Source organism: Scleropages formosus, chromosome 13, assembly GCF_900964775.1.
Source record: "Scleropages formosus chromosome 13, fSclFor1.1, whole genome shotgun sequence".
NCBI lineage: Eukaryota > Metazoa > Chordata > Actinopteri > Osteoglossiformes > Osteoglossidae > Scleropages > Scleropages formosus.
In genome coordinates this window covers 13,718,995-13,741,438 of record NC_041818.1, presented here as the reverse complement: position 1 = coordinate 13,741,438, position 22,444 = coordinate 13,718,995, and the positions used below count along the sequence as shown (strand labels likewise).

At 41.4% G+C, this 22,444-nt stretch overlaps 3 protein-coding genes and 1 non-coding gene across 5 annotated transcripts; all 4 read right to left on the bottom strand.

The window, feature by feature from the left end:
* Positions 1 to 1,240: 1,240 nt before the first annotated feature.
* Positions 1,241 to 4,245, bottom strand: LOC108928598 (vesicle-associated membrane protein 2-like). The gene is made up of 4 exons (XM_018742590.2): positions 4,132 to 4,245; positions 2,323 to 2,434; positions 1,956 to 2,114; positions 1,241 to 1,538 (listed from the first exon to the last, which is right to left on the bottom strand). Coding segments are annotated over exons 1-4 (285 nt in total). The 5' UTR covers positions 4,134 to 4,245; the 3' UTR covers positions 1,241 to 1,526.
* A 548-nt stretch (positions 4,246 to 4,793) lies between these two features.
* On the bottom strand, positions 4,794 to 4,875 carry trnal-aag (transfer RNA leucine (anticodon AAG)). Its single transcript has one exon. It is a non-coding gene; the product is annotated as a tRNA-Leu (tRNA).
* A 2,291-nt stretch (positions 4,876 to 7,166) lies between these two features.
* On the bottom strand, positions 7,167 to 12,052 carry aurkb (aurora kinase B). The gene is made up of 9 exons (XM_018742578.1): positions 11,480 to 12,052; positions 11,008 to 11,046; positions 10,781 to 10,865; positions 10,568 to 10,610; positions 10,242 to 10,430; positions 9,850 to 9,988; positions 9,006 to 9,154; positions 7,750 to 7,924; positions 7,167 to 7,516 (listed from the first exon to the last, which is right to left on the bottom strand). Exons 1-9 carry the CDS (start codon positions 11,483 to 11,485, stop codon positions 7,343 to 7,345), a joined length of 999 nt encoding a protein of 332 aa, XP_018598094.1. The 5' UTR covers positions 11,486 to 12,052; the 3' UTR covers positions 7,167 to 7,342.
* Positions 12,053 to 14,183: 2,131 nt separating this feature from the next.
* LOC108928594 (transmembrane protein 107) lies at positions 14,184 to 18,144 on the bottom strand. 2 transcript variants are annotated; one of them, XM_018742584.2, is made up of 6 exons: positions 17,942 to 18,144; positions 16,695 to 16,814; positions 16,310 to 16,377; positions 15,668 to 15,768; positions 15,181 to 15,277; positions 14,184 to 14,654 (listed from the first exon to the last, which is right to left on the bottom strand). In XM_018742584.2, exons 2-6 carry the CDS (start codon positions 16,779 to 16,781, stop codon positions 14,585 to 14,587), a joined length of 423 nt encoding a protein of 140 aa, XP_018598100.1. In that variant the 5' UTR covers positions 16,782 to 16,814; positions 17,942 to 18,144; the 3' UTR covers positions 14,184 to 14,584. The 2 variants fall into 2 exon arrangements, with proteins under 2 accessions (XP_018598100.1, XP_018598099.1); XM_018742583.2 differs by lacking the exon at positions 15,181 to 15,277 and adding an exon at positions 14,965 to 15,061.
* Between the last annotated feature and the right edge of the window lie 4,300 nt (positions 18,145 to 22,444).

Genomic DNA, 22,444 nt, shown 5'->3' with positions numbered 1-22,444 from the left:
TAGCATTACTGCTTTGTAAATGATATTGTATTGTAATTAAAATTTCATGCTTATTTATTATTGGCAGGACAACCTTCAAAACATCAGCCTTATGGCCAGTGTTGCTCTCCCCTAACTGGTTACCAGCTGTAGGTCATTCAAGGTGACACACCCTGGTCCAAAGAAATTTTATAGTCAAGGGAACACCACTCTTCAACCAGTCCCAACCTCACATTTGACTCAAGAACGCATCAACTGTCTACTCTAAATCTCTTGTGAATAGGGCAGGAGGTGTAAGTGATGTACAGTCAAGAGTGTGACAGACACAAATGTATACGAGGGGCATGCCATGTCATCTATTAGTCATTCATTTAGCCAACACTTGTCTCTATAGTGCCTTGCACTTACAATGATTTACCCATTTATATAGCTGGTTAATTTTTACTGGAGTAATTATCAAGGTGAGTACATTGCTCAAGGTCACTATAGCAGTAAGTCAGATTTGAGCCTACTCTACCTACTATGGTACTAGGCACCTCATCAGGCCTTAGTCAGCAACAGAGTCATCAGTGAGGCATCCCATCAACTATCAGCTGGATATCTTGCAAGGAACTGTCATCTGGCTGCTGGGAGGGCAATGATGGGAAAGCACCAGACATACCCTGTGAGCTTGAACACTGTTGATTTGAAAGATCCCATTCCAAACACGGCGTGTATTGACAACTGAACATAATATAACGCTTGTCTTGCCGTGTAGTAGGAGTAGTGAACGCAATGTATTAATTATTCATTTTGATGTTTTTTGCCAAAGATGTAGGTTTCTGTACTAAGCTATCTATAACTTATATATCTATACAACTAGGTATTTTTACTAGAGGGGATGTGGGAATGTTCCTTGAACAGAGGCACTACATCAGCCAGTGAAATTCAAACTCTGGTTCTTGGATTGCAAGGCGACAGTTCTAACCACTACTCTAGCTGCTATAATGTAACAGATAAATAATGTGGAACAGATAAAAAACACTGGAACTGTTTGAATGTATGCATGGTTTTTTTAATCTATCTTTATAGCTAACTTTATAGTTTTATTAGTGGTTTTAGTCATTAAAGAATGCTACCTTACAATGATACAGATACAGTAGGATAGTTAAATATTTTCACAGACAATTTTTCAGCAAAACATTGAGCCAAAAAAAAAAAAATTGTCTACTTTACAATATGAGCCATTGGGAACCAAAGCAAAATTCCTTGTATGTGTGTGTATACATGGCCAGATAAATCTGATTCTAATTCTGATGTGACCAGTTACAGACACCCAGACTGATGAAAATAAGAAATGCTATAAAATGTAATTTAATAATAGAAAATACAATGTAAAGGTTTGGGTTTAGCATCCTGCTCCTCATTGTTAAGGTCTTGCAACAGTCTCTTCAGATGAAGAGACTACAGGGTGTGAACTCTTAATTTCATCTCATTGATATCAGATAGGTGATGCCTTATGGGTAATTTGGTAATGTTGCTTCTTTCTATGATCTTTCTTCTGGGTTTTATGTATAGTCCTACCCAAGGAAAGAAGACAGAAAAAAATGCACCACCTTAGCAAAACTGAAAAATGGGGACAAAAAAAGTGATTCATTAATGACTAAAATAGGAATTAATCAATAAATTAGTTCCTTTAAATGAGTGCATATATAAGTGACTTTGGAGAAAAGTGTCTGCTAATGGAATAAACAAATATTTCTCAATATAACATATGTGAGATAAGATTCATGCTCAGTCTTGATGAGGATTTGCATTCCTTTGAGCTTCCTGTGAGCCGAATTTAATCTGTCCTGTAGTCTATGAAAGCAGAAGGACTCGTACCACTGATGTCATTCAAAGAACGTTGTGATTTTACTGTGTGCATGTCCCTCCGTGCTTGCAACTTTACCTAAGATTTTGGGTGAAGAAGCCTCCCTTTCCAAACACTTTCTTACCTTGAGATTTTTCCACCAGTACTTGCGCTTAAGTTTTGCTGCACTGGTTTCAAAGTGGGAGGCTTTGTCTTTTAAGGCATCAGCCTGGTCATCTAGCTTAGACAGATCCTGGTCCCTCTTCAGAATCTTATCCAAATTCACATTCATAATGCCAGTCAGCTGGACAGCAGAAGGAGACCGAGAGAAAGAGGGTGTCAGACTACCATAACAGGTCATGTAATCACACCAAAGGATAGTAGATCTGTGACAAGAAGCAGCTCACTGGACCACATGCTATACCCCTCTCACATCATTCCCTGTCTCTTCTATAAAGTACTGTGCTTTCTGCACCTCAGTCGGTGTGTGCATAATTCAAATATTCAGTAACCTCTTGCACTTGCATCTGTGATTGTTGCAGGCGGTGGTTGCTGGTTACGTTGAGGGGCTGCTGTGGTGCTTCCTCATCTTTGGCTGGGATGTCCGCGGGAGCCGGAGAAGACCTGTCCATCAAGCACAACAGCAACCTAAAATCATCTAGGTTCATTCTTTTGATTATGATAAAAACCTGTATTTTTAACATCATTCATTCATCCATCAATAAAATGTCCCTGTGGTCCACAGCCTGTTTTCAACAACCAGCATTGACCATCATATCTAATATAAACAGAGATGTCTGAATCACAGTTCAATTTAAATGGGTTTTATTCCACTATCTGTTTAACTCTTATTTGCTTTTGATCTGTAACATTTACAAACGTACTATAATTAGCTTCCCAGCAGCATCATTTCCTTCATAGATTAAATTAAGAGGATATACGTGTCGTCAGCGTGAGACGTCATGGGTGTTCGGATCAGCTGTAACCTCCTGCACTGTGGATTTCCGGATGAATAACTCATATGCAACAGGTACACCTGTGTTACACAACGCCTGCTAAATGCATATGTGTATTAAAGAATACAAGTTTATGTATGATGAGTAGCTGTGGTATAATACAGGCGTAACACAATAAACATGAGAAAAAAAAAAAATCACAGTCCTGGGATACTTTGTGCCCATGTGTGTAATTACAACTATATGGCACACAGGGGAGAGATGTTCCGCATTGGGGACAGTGATTCATGGTACAACACATCCATCCAATTTCAATAAGCGCTTGTCCTGAGTAGGGTCATGGTGATCCGGAGCCTATCCCAGAAGCAGTGAGTGCAAGCCTGGACTGTGAAGGGACACCCTGGACTGGACACCAGTCCATCACAGGGTAGCCACACACACACATCTATTCACACACTCAAGTCTCCAATTCACCTGAACTGCATGCCTTTGCACTGTGGGAGGAAACCGGAGCACCCGGAGGAAACGGAAGCAGACTCGGGGAGAACATACAAACTCACTTGTTTAAAAACACATAATACAACAAAAAGCATGTGCAGTGAGTGAGTGTGAAAGCCGCCGCGCGACCCGTCGAAACTCCCTTCATCTATCTATGTTACATTGAATATTTCCTAAGCGCTCCTTAAAGATTCAGTCGTGGGTGAATGAATGGATGTCCGCTGAGAAGAGACAAACACGGGGACGGTTTGTAACAACTGGGGGAAAACAGCGTTAAAATGTATATTTAATAGGACACGTCGATGTGAACGTCACCGTAAAACTGAGTGTGTCTGCCAATGATGACTCAATGATTCTTGCGGTAAAAAGCAGTGAATAAGCAACTTCGTTTTTATTATGTGACCCAGCAAAGTTCTGAGCAGAGTCCCGATGTATCCTTGCAAAATCGTCGTATTACATTCAGTTTTATTTGGGAAACTTGTTTTTTTTTTCTCAGAGCTGTGAAGCGGAGCGGCGAGTTGAGCGGCGATCGACGTCTCATCTGTTGAGCGGCCCAACAGCACCACCCGCCCGGGAGCGTCCCCGAGGAGGGTCACAGAGAGTAAAACTACATACAATGACATACTGTAAAACCAAGCATACGAGTACGAGTCATTAGCTTAAGATAATATTTATTTCCAAGCATTTAAGCATCTAAGCGTAACGCAAATAAATAACACAGAGAGCGCAAAACACTGACTGATATTGTGTGAAATCAATGTAATTTGACAGCTGCAGCAGGTTGTCTACACAGATCTAGAAATAGATGAAATCAACAACTAATTGTTGAAAAATGCTAACAGAGGAATTTCCCCACGCAGTACTCACATTTCTTAGTTTTTGTCTTTGTGGGTAAATCCAACTGAAACGCAGATGTTCTAACAGTCTGGACACTTTCTCCTCCTGGCTATGATGCTGATGCGGACAGTACTGCTGTCGCTCCGCTGGGGGCGCTCAGTGTTTGTTCGCTCCTCAGCAAATTTCCCCTCGAGGCCCGTGACGTCACTCCACATCCGGTACATTTCTACTTTTGCGCGGACATCGACAATTTAGGAAAAAAGTGTTCGTTTTAAATGTCATCCGCATAAAAATATATATTATACACGACTGATTTACGTCGATAATTATATATTTTTACATATGACTTCCTACAACTCGTCCTAAATAATGCTGTAGATACTGTAACTGTTTGCCTGACAGTGAGTAATGAGTAAATAAAATCAGATCCGAGAAAGAGCAGAGTTTCGTCAGTCTGCTCTTTAGTTTTCCGATCTAATGAAATTGTAAGACGAAAATAAATTAGAAGAGATTAGGAGGTCACTCCTAATTGTATTTTCCTTTAAAGTGTATATAAGAGCTTATACAGAGTTAAATGAAACTGTGTTAAATAGGAAATGAAAAAATATACAGTATTTTGGATAGGCGCTCAATAGCGGTAAAAGCTGTGAAATAGAGGAGGAAATATCATATCCCTTTTCAGTTAAAAAATTTGGCAGCGGTGGGATTCGAACCCACGCCCCCGAAGAGACTGGAGCCTTAATCCAGCGCCTTAGACCGCTCGGCCACGCTACCACGATAAGAACTCCTTCTACCTATGTTATAAAGAATACATAATATAGAACAATAAAAACATCAAAATCTCGTCAAAGCAAATTTGGGACATAATTTTTGAAATTTGGAACAATCGAAAAAAATGTGACAAGCATAGAAGAAAAGCACCGAATGCTCTCTGTACTGTGTACTATTTAATTAAAAATGAATAATAGGTGGTTGTCGGGAGGATATTTTGTAAAAACAGGAAGGCGATTGCAATTATTCATACATACACGAATAACGTGCAATAATACATGCAATTATTTATATATTCATACATGCAGCGTTGTGTGTTATCAGTAGTTATTAGGGTTGTCATACTACAGGAAGTGTACTGGGAAAACTGCAAATTTGTAGCACAGAACTCTTTTTACTCTCCAGCTGGACAATCAATGCAAAACAACACACCACACTGACTGTCAGGCACATTTTAAGTGTCGAAGTACACATGAAGAGTCTGTGGGAAGAATGATCGTAGTCACACTTTTGAGAGGATGTAGTTATCCCTCTTATCCTATAGTTTCATCCGAAAATGCTCTACTAATGAAAAATGGTCATGGTCGCAGCTGGTGAAACAAAGGGGAAAGGCCTTCTTCGAAAGAATGATCGTAATCCATTTCTCTTGGCAACAAACGGTCAAGGTCCAAGCTGTGACAGCTGATCGATGTCACTTGACATAAACTGACCAATTTTTTTTTTTTTTTTTTACTTCTGTTGTGTTTTCACTTGTTCAGTGTGACAAAACTCACTGACAACCCGAAGCAGGAGCGGAAATTTAAAGGAAGACAATTCGAATTAGACAAAATTCGTAAGCTTTCAGAAAACTCTGTTGGCATAGATTGCAAATGCATAAAACTCAAGTGTTTTTCTGTGAGTGCAGAAGAACAAAGAACAGCATTCGTGAAAACCTGAAAGGGGATTACGACAAAAAATGAAGAATGATATTACTGGCATTCAAGAACATATGTAGATGTCACCCGAGGGCAAAAATCCAGAATCCCAGCTTTCTGTCCTGAATGAATATTCTTATGACTGTCATGTTCACATCCAGAGAAATGAACAGTGCATTAAGGTGCCAGTACAGTATGAGCAAAGGCACTCATCTCCATCCTCTGGATCACCAAGCGAACACTGCTCACAGTCAAGACAGTTCTGAGTTCTACAGGTTCAAAGCACACTATTTTGTGTAACTGTTTTTTGTTTCCTTGGACTAAAACTTGGCACATTTAAGTGAAAAGAATACAAATAAACATGAGGCTTTTGGTGAAATCTCTTCTGTGAGCAGTGCATTTCTATATTGACAGAATATCAATCTGAAATTCTAATTTTGCATAAATTATCCATCCATCCACCCATCTTCCTCCACTTATCCGGGACTGGGTCGCGAGAGCAGTAGTCCAAGCAGAGCCCCCCAGACTTCCCTCTCCCCACACACCTCCTCCAGGGGAACCCCAAGGCGTTCCCAGGCCAGCTAGGAGATGTAGTCTCTCCAACATGTCCTGGGTCTGCCCCGAGGCCTTCTCCCAGTGGGACATGCCCGGAACACCTCCCCAGGGAGGCGTCCAGGAGGCATCCGGAACAGATGCCCAAGCCACCTCAACTGGCTCCTCTCGATGCGCAGGAGCAGCGGCTCTACTCCGAGCTCCCCACCCTATCCCTAAGGGTGCGCCCAGCCACTCCGTGGAGGAAACTCATTTCTGCCGCTTGTATCCGTGATCTCATTCTTTTGGTCATGATCCAGAGTTCATGACCATAGGTGAGGGTAGGAACGTAGATTGACCGGGAAATTGAGAGCTTTGCCTTGCAACTCAGCTCCTTCTTCACCACAACAGACCAGTACAATGACCGCAATTCCATACATTAACCATTCTGTTTTTTTAATTTTCCATTTCATACAGGGGCCTATGTACTGTTATTGTCCCAATGAAACTGCATGTACTAGATAACAACGGGCAGGTTCTGAAGTCAATTTTTCATTCACACAAAGAAGGAAAAACACTTGTAGTCCAGATTGCATAATAAATTTTAAAACGATCTCCAATACCACCATTATTGACTAAAATATAATATTCTACTGCTAAAGACAATGTGTTTGTTGTCCAGTTTCTTGCATGGCAGTTATATATGTGGAAAAAAATATTGCTCCAAAGTTAAAAATTTTTTCTTAATTTTGACAGCGACCTTGGTCGTTCCTGTGGACTCTTCATATGTAAAACTTCCAAAATGCATATATACACATATTTATTGAGTATTTACAACAATTTAATGAAACCTTAAACATACGATATACAGAGGGGGAAAAAATTAAAAAATAAAATTGTTACACTAAGAAGAAAAAAAAACATTTGATTCTACATTTTTCAGTTCACCAATGTCCTGAACAAAAGCAGAGTTTAAAAGGGAGAGAAAATAACACACGCCTGAAAACAGAAGGGTTGAAGTGAGGTTAAGGCTTCTTGGGGGTGTAGACTGGAGGCAAGACACGACGAGAGTTGGCGCGCACCCATGCATGATCAATGACACCTTGCAATGAGAGCCGCATGGAGGGGCTGTGGCGAAGTAGTTTTGAGATCAGGTCTCGTGCCCCATCCGACACCACCCTAGGGAACTGAAGGTCCACCTAGTCCAGGAAGAACAAGATTAATTAAACATATTTAATTTCCAAAAAAAAAAAAAAAAAAAAAAACCCCCCACCCCCAAAAAACAACCTCTGCTTTCTCCTATTTTGGAAGAGCTTCAGTTCCTCTGAACTGCGAAGTTCTACTACACTTTCACATAAAGCCAACAACATGCTTTAAGCAGCTGTGTTTAAAAAAAAAAAAAAAAAAAAAAAAAAAAATCTATTCCCATCACCTTGGCGATGCGCTTATAAGTCTCAGTGTGGCTTGATGTCTCAAATGGGGGGTTCCCCACCAAACATTCATAGCAGAGAACCCCAATGCACCACAAATCCACCTTCTCATCATGGGTACGCCCTTCAATCATCTCTGGGGGTAGGTAATCCAGTGTGCCACACATGGTACGGCGACTGTGGAGCATAAAGAATTGAGATTTTGTGGTGTAGTGCAATTCACAATATACTTGTACCTCAATTTAGGAACACAGTTGGGACCAGAAAACTGGAATTTGTTAGCCCACCCAAAATGTAACCATCAATAAAAGCTTAAAACTGAATAAATTGTGAGTTTTGTGTTTACTACATTAACTGAAATTAAAAGTTTCACAGCCACAACCTCATTCAGTGTACTGTTCTGTTTTACATGTGAAATAGTTATTTTCCTGCAGCACCTGAAGTGCTGGTGAAGTGAAACACTGATATCAAACAAGAAAAATATGTAGCATATGTTCCTGGGGGCAGAACAACAACAATTTTTTATTTTTTTTTTAAAAAACCTCCCCACTGGATAACAAGTGCAGCAAAACATGCAGACGGGAACCTGCTTTGCAAACTTAGCCTGTGCCATGTCCTAGGTTAGCTCTGATGTACCCATGTCCATTTGCATGTATGTAATTATACATTTTTATAAGTTTGCTTTTAATGCCCATTTTAGTATTTTTGTTTTTTTAATATTAATCCCTAAAAGTAATAAAATTAGTGACCAAAAAGCTGAATAAAATGCCTCTGAGGTACCTTGCAGACATTGACAACTAGCCTCACTTCCTCACCCGCTTTTGTCATATTCTACCGACAACCCCATTCTATCAGTTCTGCATGCTACTGGCAGAAAGAACACTTTTGCTTTTCTGCAAAATAAAGAAAATGTTTTCACTTGCATACTCCCTTTCCATAGGGATTTGTCCTACTCAGGGTTGAGACAGGTATATTATATTGAGCTACAATGATTTAGCCATTTAGATTGCTGGATAATTTAATGAACAAATCAGAAGTACCTTCCTCAAGGGTAATGCGCCAAGAGTAGGGAGTTACTATAGAACTATAATTCTACAGCACGTTACTGTTACCATTAACAATACATCATTTCTCTGGAGTGATAGACATGGAAATAAATCGGTATGTAGTCAATTCACCCTTGATGAACATACTGTCTCATACAAATCCAGAAGATATGTGTGTGCATCTTTGAGGGCTCATTGGTGTGGTTCCTCACCGCAGGGATGGTGCATGGACCGACCAACCAAAGTCGGCTATCTTGAGCTCGCCACGGAACCCTAGCAGCAGGTTCTCAGGCTTGATGTCTCGGTGGATGACTTTCCTTTCATGACAGTACTGTAGTGCATCAGATAGCTCCTCCATGTACTGGGAGACAAAATGGTTGTTAATATTGTGGCTGTATTGAAGATAAGGACTATGCAATGCAAATAAACATGACAACTTTAAAAAACACTTTACTTAAAGCCACATCATGCTGATGTACAAGAAAGTACATCTGCACTATAACAGGCAGTTACAATAAAATAGACAAACCTTTCTGTCAGCCACATGCAATAATGTCTATAATTTTCAGCTCTCCTTGCCATTTTCCTCCTTGATCAGATTGCATAGATTTCATTTTGCACAAATCAGCTAGGATGCATTAGCAAAGGTCTTGTAACCTTCTTGGTTGAAGAATGAGCATAGCCGAACCTTGCCCGTGTGTATTATACTTGTATAATCAGTCAATGTGTACTTTGCCTTCATACCCATATTCTCTAAATCTTTAAAATTCATTACAAATATCAGTTTTCTAAGATGTGGAAAGAAAAATGCAACTATGTTCATTAGTGTCTAAAAGAATAGCATTTGGAAAAAAATATATCTTTCAATATACAAAATATGTGTTATTTATACCGTTTTGAAATGTCATGGCAGACCAAAAGCCTCCAGTTTCTCCATAGCCAACAATTTGCACGTCTGAGATTTGGTTAGCTGACACATTCCAGTGCATATAAAAAGCATGTAGAAGGCTAAACACGAACTGTTCCATCCTATCCCGTTTACCCCTCCATGCTCACAGTGGCAGTCCGCTGGTCATCAAAACGGCCACAGCGCTGCAATTCCTTGTACATTTCCCCACGCGGGGCATATTCCAGGATTAGAAACACCCGAGTGGCATCGTGAAAGTAGTTGTAAAAGCGTAGGATGTTGGGGTGCCTGAAAGGACAGCGTAGATATTGGAAAATGAATAAATCAAGCTTGGCTGTGGCTGCAAACATCCAAAACAGAAAAAATATGAAAGCCCTTCAGACTACTGATAGGAAGAGCAACATTTAATTGTAAACCGTTTTATTTGGATAGCACAGCATGACCTTTTTATGCCATGATCAAGAGTAAACTGTCATGCATTCAGCTACCAAATGAACACTATCGTAATCAACAGATATGGGAAGTGTTCAACAAAACCCACCTGAGGTGGGACTGGATCTCAATCTCCCTTCTGAGTTGGTGCTCCACACCTTCCTTTTCCATCTGGGACTTGAATAGAACTTTCAATGCCACAATGAACTTCAGTTTGCGCTCCCGTGCCAGGTACACATTCCCAAATTTGCCCTTGCCCAGTGGCCGCCCAATATCAAAGTTCTCAATGGAGAATTTTCTGAAGGGGGGGGGAGGGAGATTAATGGTTTTAAAAAAGGTAATATCAGTTCAAAATTTTGCAATTATCACAGAAATTACTAGTTTTGTTTCAGATGATCCAGGAATGAACACCAACCACTGTAAAGCAAGACTCACAGGGTTTTGGTTGAACTGGATACAGATGCCACTCTGCTCAGACCTGGGCAAAAGGAAACGAGACATCAAAAAGAAACAAAGATCAATTAAATGAGCACAGCCTATTCACTCAAAGGGTGACTGTGCAGCACATGTTGCCAACACAAACCAGCATCCCAGGAAATATTTATTGCTAAGCTTAGACTATGTATGGCATGGAAATTATGAACAAACCTGTGACACCAGTTTTCTCTCCAGAGTCTGTTCCTGGGTTCCTGAGAACTCGCTGGGGGCCCATTATTCCAGCAGGAGTATTGATCTGAGGAAAGTGTGTTTTAAAAATTAGTTAGTTTATCAGAAGAATAACACAGACGATTAGTGAAAGACATAACCCACCTTACAATTAATTTTATAAACATATATAATATATATATATATTATATATATAAAAACCGACCCACCTGTCTCTGGGGCCCCTTAGGATCGTGGTTCTCTTTATTCTGTTTCAATAAATGGAACAATAAATAGACCTTATCGTTTTTACTTTTAAAACAAACTCCCACATGTAGCTAATGATTCGATTGCTTCGACTGGAAACAAGAAACGACATAAAACACTTCGCAGCACTAACAACGGATGAGAAGCCAGGCAGGGTGATCAGCTACGCAAACCGGGAGTTGCAAAGAAAAAAGTTAAATTTATTTTCACACTAGGTCTTAAATTCGTCAGACTGCAGTTTCTCTTTTACACCGTTTTACATGATTATTAACCCGCTAAAAATGAACATCGACGAAGGAGGAAAACGCAGAAGAGACGAAGCCAATCAGTACCACGTTGGAGAAAAAAAAAAACTTCTTGGTCTGACGGATAACAAAATACATAACGTTCAAAAACTATCAATTTTAACACAGTTCAACATATCCTTTTACTTACCTGCATTATAACGTTAAACAGCCTTTAAAAAAATAAAAAATGTAAACAAAAAGTAAAACACTCGCTGCCTTTACAACCGCGAACGTTTTCAAACTAAGTTGTTTAATGCGATTGGGAGGCAGGCGAACCGGAAGTCACCTGTTATTGGCTGAAATTTCTGCAGAAAGGCGGTATCACTGCAATGCAAAGTTGATTGGCTACAGAAATGTCAATCAGACAGAAAAGGCCTTTTAAAAACTTCCCGTTTTTGTACATACAGCACTGTAATTTCTTAAAGACCCTCTGCGGAATGTGGAGTTTGCCGCTTTGTACGTAAACGAAATTGCGCTCTGGACCCTGTACTGATTTACTTAAAACAAATTGACAATATACTAAATTTTAAACCACTTATCACAGAAGTTTAAATTTGTGATCAGTGGTAGCCAGTAACAGTGTGCTACCCTTTATTGTTCAGCAAAAATGCTGTATAATCCAGCACATAATTTAAGTACCTTTGCCTTTAAGTAACTATGGAGAAAACTTACAAAACGATTATAATTCGGAAAAGGTTCATAATTTATCTTTTTGTATTGACATAACAGAATTAATATTTAAATGTGTACATATTATATAAATTCTATTATTATTCTAATTATAAATTATATATCCCTGCACTGGCTTTCTATAGCTGCCCGGATCAAATTTAAGACCCTGGTTATTGCCTACAAATGTATCAACGGATGCTGAGGTAGTTAAAAAAACTCCTCGGTGGCAAGGCTCCGGGGGTGGATGAGATCCACCCCGAGTTTCTCAAGTCTCTGGATGTTGTGGAGCTGTCTTGGTTGACACGCCCCTGCAGCATCGCGTGGAGTTCGGGAACGGTTCCTCTGGACTGGCAGACCGGGGTGGTGGTCCCTCTTTTTAAGAAGGGGGAGCGGAGATTGTGTTCCAACTACAGGGGGATCACACTCCTTAGCCTCCCTGAGAAAGTCTATGCCAGGGTACTGGAAAGGAGAATCCGACCGATAGTCGAACCTCGGATTCAGGAGGAGCAATGCGGTTTTCGCCCTGGCCGTGGAACACTGGACCAGCTCTATACCTTCACTAGGGTGTTGGAGGGTTCGTGGGAGTTTGCCCAACCAGTCCATATGTGTTTTGTGGACCTGGAGAAGGCATTCGACCGTGTCCCTCGTGGCATCCTGTGGGAGGTGCTTCGGGATTATGGGGTTCGGGGCTCACTGTTACGGGCTGTTCGTTCCCTGTATGACCGGAGCAGGAGCTTGGTTCGCATTGCCGGCAGTAAGTCAAACCTGTTCCCGGTGCATGTTGGACTCTGCCAGGGCTGCCCTTTGTCACCGATTGTGTTCATTATCTTCATGGACAGAATTTCTAGGCGCAGCCAGGGAACGGAGGGTGTCTGTTTTGGTGGCCACGAGATCTCTTCTCTGCTTTTTGCGGACAATGTGGTCCTGCTGGCTTCATCAAGTCAAGACTTGCAGCGTGCACTGGGGAGGTTTGCAGCCGAGTGCGAAGCGGCGGGGATGATAATCAGCACCTCCAAATCCGAGGCCATGGTTCTCAGTCGGAAAAAGGTGGATTGCCCCCTCCGGGTTAGGGGGGAGCTGCTCCCTCAAGTGGAGGAGTTTAAGTATCTCGGGGTCTTGTTCACGAGTGAGGGAAAAATGGAGCGGCAGGTTGACAGACGGATCGGTGCGCCGTCCGCAATAATGCGGTCATTGTACCGGTCTGTTGTAGTGAAGAGGGAGCTGAGTCGTAAGGCGAAGCTCTCAATTTACCGGTCGATCTACGTTCCTACCCTCACCTATGGTCATGAACTCTGGATCATGACCGAAAGAATGAGATCGCGGATACAAGCGGCAGAAATGAGTTTCCTCCGCAGAGTGGCTGGGCGCACCCTTAGGGATAGGGTGAGGAGCTCAGTCACCCGGGAGGAGCTCGGAGTAGAGCCGCTACTCCTCCGCATCGAGAGGAGCCAGTTGAGGTGGCTCGGGCATCTGTTCCGGATGCCTCCTGGACGCCTCCCTGGGGGTGTTCCAGGCATGTCCCACTGGGAGGAGGCCTGGGAGCAGACCCAGGGCACGTTGGAGAGACTACGTCTCCCAGCTGGCCTGGGAACGCCTTGGGGTTCCCCCAGAGGAGTTGGAGGAGGTGTGCGGGGAGAGGGAAGTCTGGGGGGCTCTGCTTGGAATACTGCCCCCGCGACCCAGTCCCGGATAAGCGGAGGAAGATGAATGAATGAAGGAATGTATCAACAGAACTGCTCCCAGCTATTTAGAAAACCTGATCAGGATTTGTCTATCCTGAGTTTTACGCACTTACTCGTGCAATGAACATCGGTGCATAAAGTTGAAAGAAACAAACTAGGTTTACTAAGAATAACATGTCTATAACTATATCTCTCTTTCTCCTAATGTAATGCACAGATTGTATTTTCTCTGAGATGTACATCGCTTTGGAGAAAAGCATCTGCTAAATGAATAAATGTAAATGTAAAGGCAACATGGCAATAATAAACTCGGACAGGGTGAAATGTTCCAAATGTAGGGCACATTGAGCAAAAAGATGCAGAGCTCCTGCAACAGGGTGCCCATCTCCCCTGAGTAAACCACAAAAAGCATTCAATGTCCATGTAGATACAGCCACAGCCCAGGTGCTGGAGAGAGCAGTGTTCCCCACTGAATCGCCACATCACCAAGTTAGTAAGAAAAAAATATTAGACCTTTATCTACTCTGGCTCAAAGTAGAAAATTAAGGTACAGTATAAAAGTACAACAACAATTACATTTTCCTCATTTTCAAGAGTTTTTAAGCCTCAAGCTTGAGGGTTCTCAATTGACTTAATGTTTCTGAAAACTTGGAGAGAGAATCCGTTTTTCTATGTCAAGTGGATTTCAGGGTGGCAGTATAAAACAAAATATCTTTGTTCCACCAAAACAATAAGTACTGTATATAGTATTAACAGATTTTGGTTTGTCCTTGATCCATAGACAATGGCACAGCAGCACATCAAATGTCATTTCCGGACAAGAACAGTCCAAACAGACGAGCAGGGGGTTACAGAGGCCCAAGTGCTGAAAGGTTTGCTGGAGATGTGGTTCAAACCCCTTAAAGAGGCTTCTTCTTCAGTCCAAACACAGCAATGAATAACAGGATTTCCACAACTGCGGGAAGTGCACTGTGAGGGAATAGTGGAAAGTCTTAAATGGTTTTCTGTATTTACATAATTCATGAAAGCAAGAAAAAAAAATGTAACATTCTGCTGTTAATGCTAAAATTCGTTTTACTAAACTAAAGCTGGTACAGTGGGTTCATAGTATGAATTTCAGGTCTTTATCTGATTTGAAAATTCTTTTAAGGTCTTACATATGAATTCCACTTGACCTCAGTCAACAAAAGCATGTGAATTTAAGTCACAGTCAAGGCATTTTACTTAAGAGGTTGTACTGCCTTTAATTTTCAAGGTTACAATATTGCTGATTTTATACCTGCAGAAGGCAAACACAAACCAGTAGGTCCAGCACTCCCACTGCTGAAAGACGAAGAATGAGAGGCAGACCGAGGCACTGCAGTGGGCAGCTAGTGCTGATGGGGGACTTGAGTCAGGAATAGCCAACTATAGTGTATTGTGGGAACGCATGTACAGGCACTCACTCACTCACTCACTCACTCACCTCTTGAAATACGTGAAAGCAGCCACTAACCTGCAGAAAGCAAAGATCCACCAGTAGATGGCACAGCTCCACTGCTCAAAGAGAAAAAAAAGGAGCGCGATGGAGGCACTAGCATGGGCTGCACTGGCTAGAAGGTTCAGTGTGGATTTGTTACACAAGGCAGGAGTTAGGGAGCCTTCACACAAACACCAACTGCATTGTAGTGGCTTCATTCTAATATCACGCATGACCTCCTTCAGACCCTTCCTCGTTATCATAAGAGAAACTTTTCGTCTATAAATACAAAATAATGAGTTGCCCTAGCTGGTGTTATTTACATATTAAATATACATGTATTTATTTTGCCACCACCTTTGTCTGAATCCCTGAGGATATCAGCACCTAAAGGAGGAGAACTGGGACATAAAGTGCTACACGGTTGTATGGAGACAAAGGGAACATTATACTGGTGTACTGGGACAGACAGAAGGTGTTAGGCAGCTCGTCTTGCCAAAGGAACAAATATGAAAAAGGATACAGAGGAGGCTCTGACTACTGTTGAACATTGATACTCCAGAGAAGAAACCCATGAGCTCAATAAAAAACAGGCCCAGGGTCACTGACAGTGCCACTACCAGCCTGTAGAACAGAGAGAGAGGTACCATGGTCTGGCAACAGCAGCACAAGACATAGCAGCAATTTGTAAAACATGAACCGTCACAAAAATATACTGATAACAATATTCTAGAAAATTAAAGCAAACTTTTAATTAAATTAATCTTTTCAGACTTTGTACTACACCTTCAACTCATGCTTCTATTTCGGTATAAGATTTCTGTAATCTTAAATTTATATAATGGAAAATATACTTTTATGTGTCTTGTCTTGCAGCCTTGTTTTGGCCAGTTGTTTCAGAAGATACACATGGCCATCACAGGGAAAATTCTTATTGTTTTCTGATGGTCAGATGTGCTGATTACAATGAGAGTGTGTTCCACTGATGTATGGGTGAGTGACCCTTGTAAGTAGTGTATCTAGCAATATAAGCCACCTTGGTGAATAAGGTGTGTGGGCTGGTAACACTACATAGAGTTCATTGGAAGTAGCTTTGGAGAAAAGCATCTGCTAAGCGAATAAATGTAAATGAAAATGTACATGACCATCCAGAGCTGCAGCTTACTGTGTGTCTTGGCTGTTGTACTCCTCTTGGGAAAAATCCAGGGGAAGGCATGCCCGGACATTATTGTCCTAAGCATGAATGAGAGAAAAGACTATGACCTATTAAGTATTTCTACCATAAAACAAGTTAAAAGGTATGTGGGAAAACTTTAAAAATATACATTATCCTGAGTAAAAAAATTACAAAAGGAGTTTTTTTTTTTATTGTCTCTGCCATTTTGTTTTTTTTATGTGAGAAAATGAAATGTTAAGTTGTACTATAACATTTTCTAAGCACAGCCATCACTGGTGGATTTGACTACACCCACGTTAAGCATTACCATCTCCAGTCACAACAGAGAGCCAGGTGAACACACAACTATTTGAGAAGCAGACATGACTCGTACCCGGGACCAGAAGATGGTAATCACAATGACCAGGTGGGCTGTGAGTGTGAGGAAGCGGGCTGGAACCAGGCTGTTGACTGCGGACATGATGATAAAGCTACAGAACGTGTGCACGTAAACCTAGAAAGAAATCAAAACCAAATTATTACTACTACAGACTGTTGTAGCCTTCTATTATGTCAATACCACTGACATCACAAACATAAAGCCAGGCACAGAAACACCACACTGATTTAAACACAAGAAAACAGTAAGCTATGCACAACAAAATATAATGATCATCCATGATCTATAAAGGCTTGTCAAGCGCAGGGTCGTTAATGATGGCATGGAGCCTATCCCTGAAGCATACTTTTTACTGTAGAGTAATTTAATCAAATGAATTAAGAAAAAAAAAAACTATATGGACTGATGCTGCAGTTTGAGTGTAATATACAGTATATATATATATATTTTAAATCTTTAAATAAAACAGCCACACTGCTGTTCAAGATGCTATTGAATGAATGTGGAGTTTTGTTCAACAGATTCTGAGTTTGGGTTTATTAGAGACCCTTACTGTTGCTGGGGTTTTTTTCTCGTAGAAAATGGTGTTATTTACTTGTTTCTTCCTTTTGCAGGGATCGATGCGCATCATTATTAGTGTTTGTTATTATTACTCATTCCATCCGCACCCGTCCGAGACAATTTATAATTACAGTAATTTAGCCATGATTTACAAGAGGATATTTACGGTATCAATTTAAGGGAAGTACCTAAATTAAAGGTCAACAGCACGAGTACCGTTCGAATCAGCAACCTTCGGCTTCGCTAAATCATGCTATACTAGTAGTATCTGCAGGCACGAATAGTATTTTTTTTTTTATTTTGTCTCATTTCTTTTTAAAAACATAATTCAGTAATAATCGTCTTACTTAATGAACACACAAATAAATACACTACTGGTTGGAGATTTATCAGTTCTCACAGTAATTAAAACGTTCAATAAACGCTGATGAACTTAGGGATCGTAGCCACCACTGATTGCTCGGCTGGATATTGCAGCCAACGTTAGTGAAGCGAAGCTTTTTTCGCGTCTACGGTTAAACGGAAAGCTGTGATTCCATTAGTTTCGGCTCATTTTCATTACTTGTACCACCGAATGCTGCTACTATGTAAAACAATCACACTCCTCCAAACATCCCCCCGCTCTCTCTGTTTTGGTGAAGATCATGTCACTCACATGCTAATCATGCTAAGCTACTCACCAAAGCTCACGCAGCTGCAGCGCAAACCACGTTAACGTCGCTAGCGAACGGAAACGAATGGAACAGCAACACGGCGCTGCCTTGACACTGAACACAGAATTTGCTACAATTGTGTATACACACAAAGCAAGACGTCAATTTAACAAATCTATCACAACAAAACTTAAACGGGTGGTCGGTGAAAACGCGTTGCTATGGCGATATTCATGATCTCGCGAGCCTCAACGTGACAGGAAATTGCCATCACAGTATCCGGCCTGAAACCTTTAAATCGGGCTTCAAGGGTTTGATAAAATAAAATAAAATAAAATAAAATAAAATAAAATAAAATAAAATAAAATAAAATAAATGTCCTAGACTTGCTAACAAGTAGAAGTTCATTATCCGGGTCCTGTCTGTTCTTAAACTAAATGCTTGCAAAATTGATGTTATAGTATAAAGTCTGACTTAAGTATTTGATTGATGCACAGTATGTTTTCTGGTTCCTCTTATTCATACTGCAGGGTTGTTTTATTTATTGACCCAGAAAGGATCATGATGAAGAAGGGTTTGTGTTTCTTAAATATATCAAGGGGTGACCGCAGTAACCCCCAACAATGATTTCGGGTTTAGTGAACTTACCTTATAAATTAACTCTCGAAATTCCACATTCAGACTGCCAAACTGGCAGGCTGCACTGAAGGCTCCTGGACCAAGATCATCACCAGAATCCATGTCAGAAAGACTGGCTTGTTCATGTCAGTTGAAGAGAACCCAAAATGGCATACTTGAGTCTTCAACTGGAAGTCTGTTTCTAACTCAAAGTGTTTGTAAATCCAACCACTATGTCACAATCAATAACACACACACACACACACACACACACACACACACACACGTTGTCTGAATCCACTTGTCCTATACGGGTCACGGGGTGCCAGAGCCTAACCCGGCAACACACAGGGCGTGCGGGGGAGGGGACACACCCAGGACGGGATGCCAGTCCGTCGCAAGGCACCTGAAGCGAGACTCGACCCCAGACCACCTGGAGAGCAGGACCCAGTTAAACCCGTTGCGCCACCACGCCCCCCTTTATGTGTTCAATAAACAATTAATAAAAACCTGCTTATTATTATTATTATTTACATTACATTTATTCATTTAGCAGACACTTTTGTCCAAAGCAACATACATCTCAGCAAAAGTACAATTTATGTATTACATTAAGAGAAAGACACAGCTGCAGACATGTGACTCAAGTAAACCAAGTTTATTGCCTACCACTTGTTACACTGAGGTTCATCGTTCAAGTAGGTGTATAAAACACAGTATAGACAAATCCAGACACCCTCCTACCAATTTTTTTTAATAACATTATAAGATAAACAAGCAAACAAAAACAGTATTGGAGTAGTGGCTGAATAAATGCTTTATCTGGTGATGCTCATGAAGTTATGGTGCATGAACATTTATACTGTACTTGAGGTGGAGCGATCCTGGGCGAAATAGGTCCAGAAAAGGTGAGTTTTCAGACCCTTCTAGAATGTAGACAGAGTTTCTGCAGTTCTGAGTGAGAGGGGAAGGTCATTCCATCACAACGGAGCCAGAATCGAGAACCTCCGTGCTTTACCTTTCGTGCGCTGGACCACCAAGCGAGCAGAAGTAGACAAGCGAAGGGGTCTAGTTGGGGTGTAGCGGTTGATCAAGACCTGTAAATAGCTGGGAACAGTTCTATTGATACATTTGTAGACAATAACCAGGGTCTTGAATTTGATTTGGGCAGCTATAGGAAGCCAGTGCAGAAAAATGAGAAGAGGAGATACGTGGGAACGCTTTGGTAAATCAAACACAACTTGTGCAGCAGCATTTTGTAGAAGCTACAGAGGTTTGATGGCAGTAGCAGGAAGCCCACACAGTAGAGAGTTGCAATAGTCCAGACAGGAAGTCACCACGGCCTGGACAAATATTTGGGCAGAGTCAATTGTGAGATAGGAACGGATCCTACAAATATTATGCAGGATGTATCTGCAGGACCAGGTTGTGGCTTTGATGTGCTGAGAGAAAAGACAGACTTGCGTCAATCGTTACTCCCAGACTCTTAGCAAAGGAACTAGACAAAATGAGCGAGTTGTCCAGTTTGATCGAGAGGTCATGACAGGAGGACAGGCCAGCTGGGAGGTAAAGAATCTCTGTTTTGGAGAAGTGGTGATCAGACATCCAGGAAGAGATATCTGACAGGCAGGCAGCAATGCGTGCTGAGATGTCTGACGCACCAGGTGGAAAGGAGAAGAAGAGCTGAGTATCATCAGCATAGCAGTGGTATTTGAATCCATGGGAGGCTATGACCAAGGGAGGAGGTGTAGATTAAGAAAAGAATAGGACCCAATACAGAGCCCTGCAGGACACCGGTTAAGAGAGGCAGAGGAGAAGAACGAGAGCTCCGCCAGACCACTTGATAGGATCTGTCAGATAGGTAGGACTCAAACCATCTTAGTGCTACACCTTTGATCCCAAGCTGGTTAAGAGAAGAGAGTAGAATCTGGTGGTTGACTGTGTCAAATGCCGCCAACAGATCGAGGAGGATGAGGATCGAGGAGAGGGAGGCAGCTCTAGCAGCTTGAAGAGCATCAGACACTGCCAGAAGGGCCATCTCAGTGGCAGTATCTGATGCTCTCTATTATTATTATTATTATTATTATTATAAAAGTTGTCAATCGGATTATTCATAGGTCAGGTTCTGTAAAAGATCTTGAAATAATCCTATAATGAATTACGAATCAGTTGGAAGACTATTCCATTTCATCAACCACTTGCCCTTTTTTAAAAAAATCTTTTAATTCAAATACTAAAATTAAGTCCCCTGCAGGATGACTGAAAATAAATGTGTAATCTTCACAATCTCCTATTTCATATTTACAGATTCATCACATATTCAAGCATATGAGATCCATGATGCAGATAACTGGAAATACAGTATTGCTCTATTGTTCTACTGTGGTTAATAGCATAAGGCCAGCCTGCACAGATTTCCATTAATGGCTGGCACCACCCTGATATCCAAAACCAACAACTAGTCCTCTGTAAAACGAGGAAACAGGTAATAACAGAACCCAAACACAACTTCTCCTCCAAGAATCTGTTAATGAAAAATTAATCAATATAAAACATAAACCAGTAATATCAAACACACCAGTAAAAAAAGTCCAGCAAACACAAAACCCCAGCCTAATGCAGGGGAACACCCAAACTATGTCTGCACACCCTCCCCAGCTCCTTCTAGTCTCTGAGACCAGCTGCTTAAGTCCCCTTGTTAAAAGTTTATGCACCTTTTACACCTAGGAGTGCACATCACTTTGGAGAACAGCATCTGCTGTGGAAAAAACAGCAAGGACTCTTAACTACTTAAGAAAAATTATTCAGTCATACAATCGAGATTCAGACAGAGCACAGCTTATTGCCAGCAATAGGAAGTCACAAAGTGCTTCGAGGTATCCCTCTGGAGTGGTCAGATATTTATGCCCGGAGAAGCCCACGCCCACTGCCTGCTTGGGGCCCATGAAACACACACACACACACACATTTTCTGAACCGCTTGTCCTATACAGGGTTGCAGGGAACCGGAGCCTAACCTGGTAACACAGGGCGTAAGGCTGGCGGGGGAGGGGACACACCCAGGACAGGACGCCAGTCCATTGCATTGAACCCCAGACCCACTGGAGAGCAGGACCCGGTCCAACCCACTGCACCACCGCGCTCCCCTGCCCATGAAACAGTCAGGTTTAAAACAAAAGAAAAAAAAATCAATAAAGTGTGAGGACTAGAAATACAGCTACAGCTCAAACAAAAATACAGAGCAGTAATTTAGGGCTGACTAGGGAGCTGATCACACATGCGTCTTGGCACCACACCCCACTTACAACCATACAGAATCATAAAGATCAGAACAACCATAAAAGAATCATAAGGATCAAGGACATTGCCAAATTGGCCAGACTAAGCATGTATCATGTGGTAGGAAAAATGATGGATGACGCTGATACTTGCTCTCAGGTTACAGGAGCCTTAAATGCAATAGATGTGCACACGGGTGAGCCTCTTGGAGAGAGTCACACACAGGACAGGCCTCCTCCAGAGAGTCATATCGAGGGCAAACAGAATACAGATATTAATACACTATGGGGTAGGATGAGTAAATTTCCGCTAATATAGCTGTTAGTTCAGCCTTGTGCCTTGTTCTAAGTCCCTAAGTCATAGGCTAAAAGCGAATAAAGAGCCTTAGAGAAATTAAAATGAACAACTGATGAAATTTTCTCTCACAATCACAACAAAGGCAGGAAACGAATTACGAACGAATTGCGAAGTTGTTGTGCAAGACATCAAGCGATTTCTCCATACTTCCTAAAATAGGCAACCAGTAGCAAAATCACTGCCAAGGATAAAAGATACTCCTTGGATGGGCAAATAAGGCGAACAACCACTTTGATAGCTCCCGAGGTCAAATATGACTGAACATGTATTTTATGC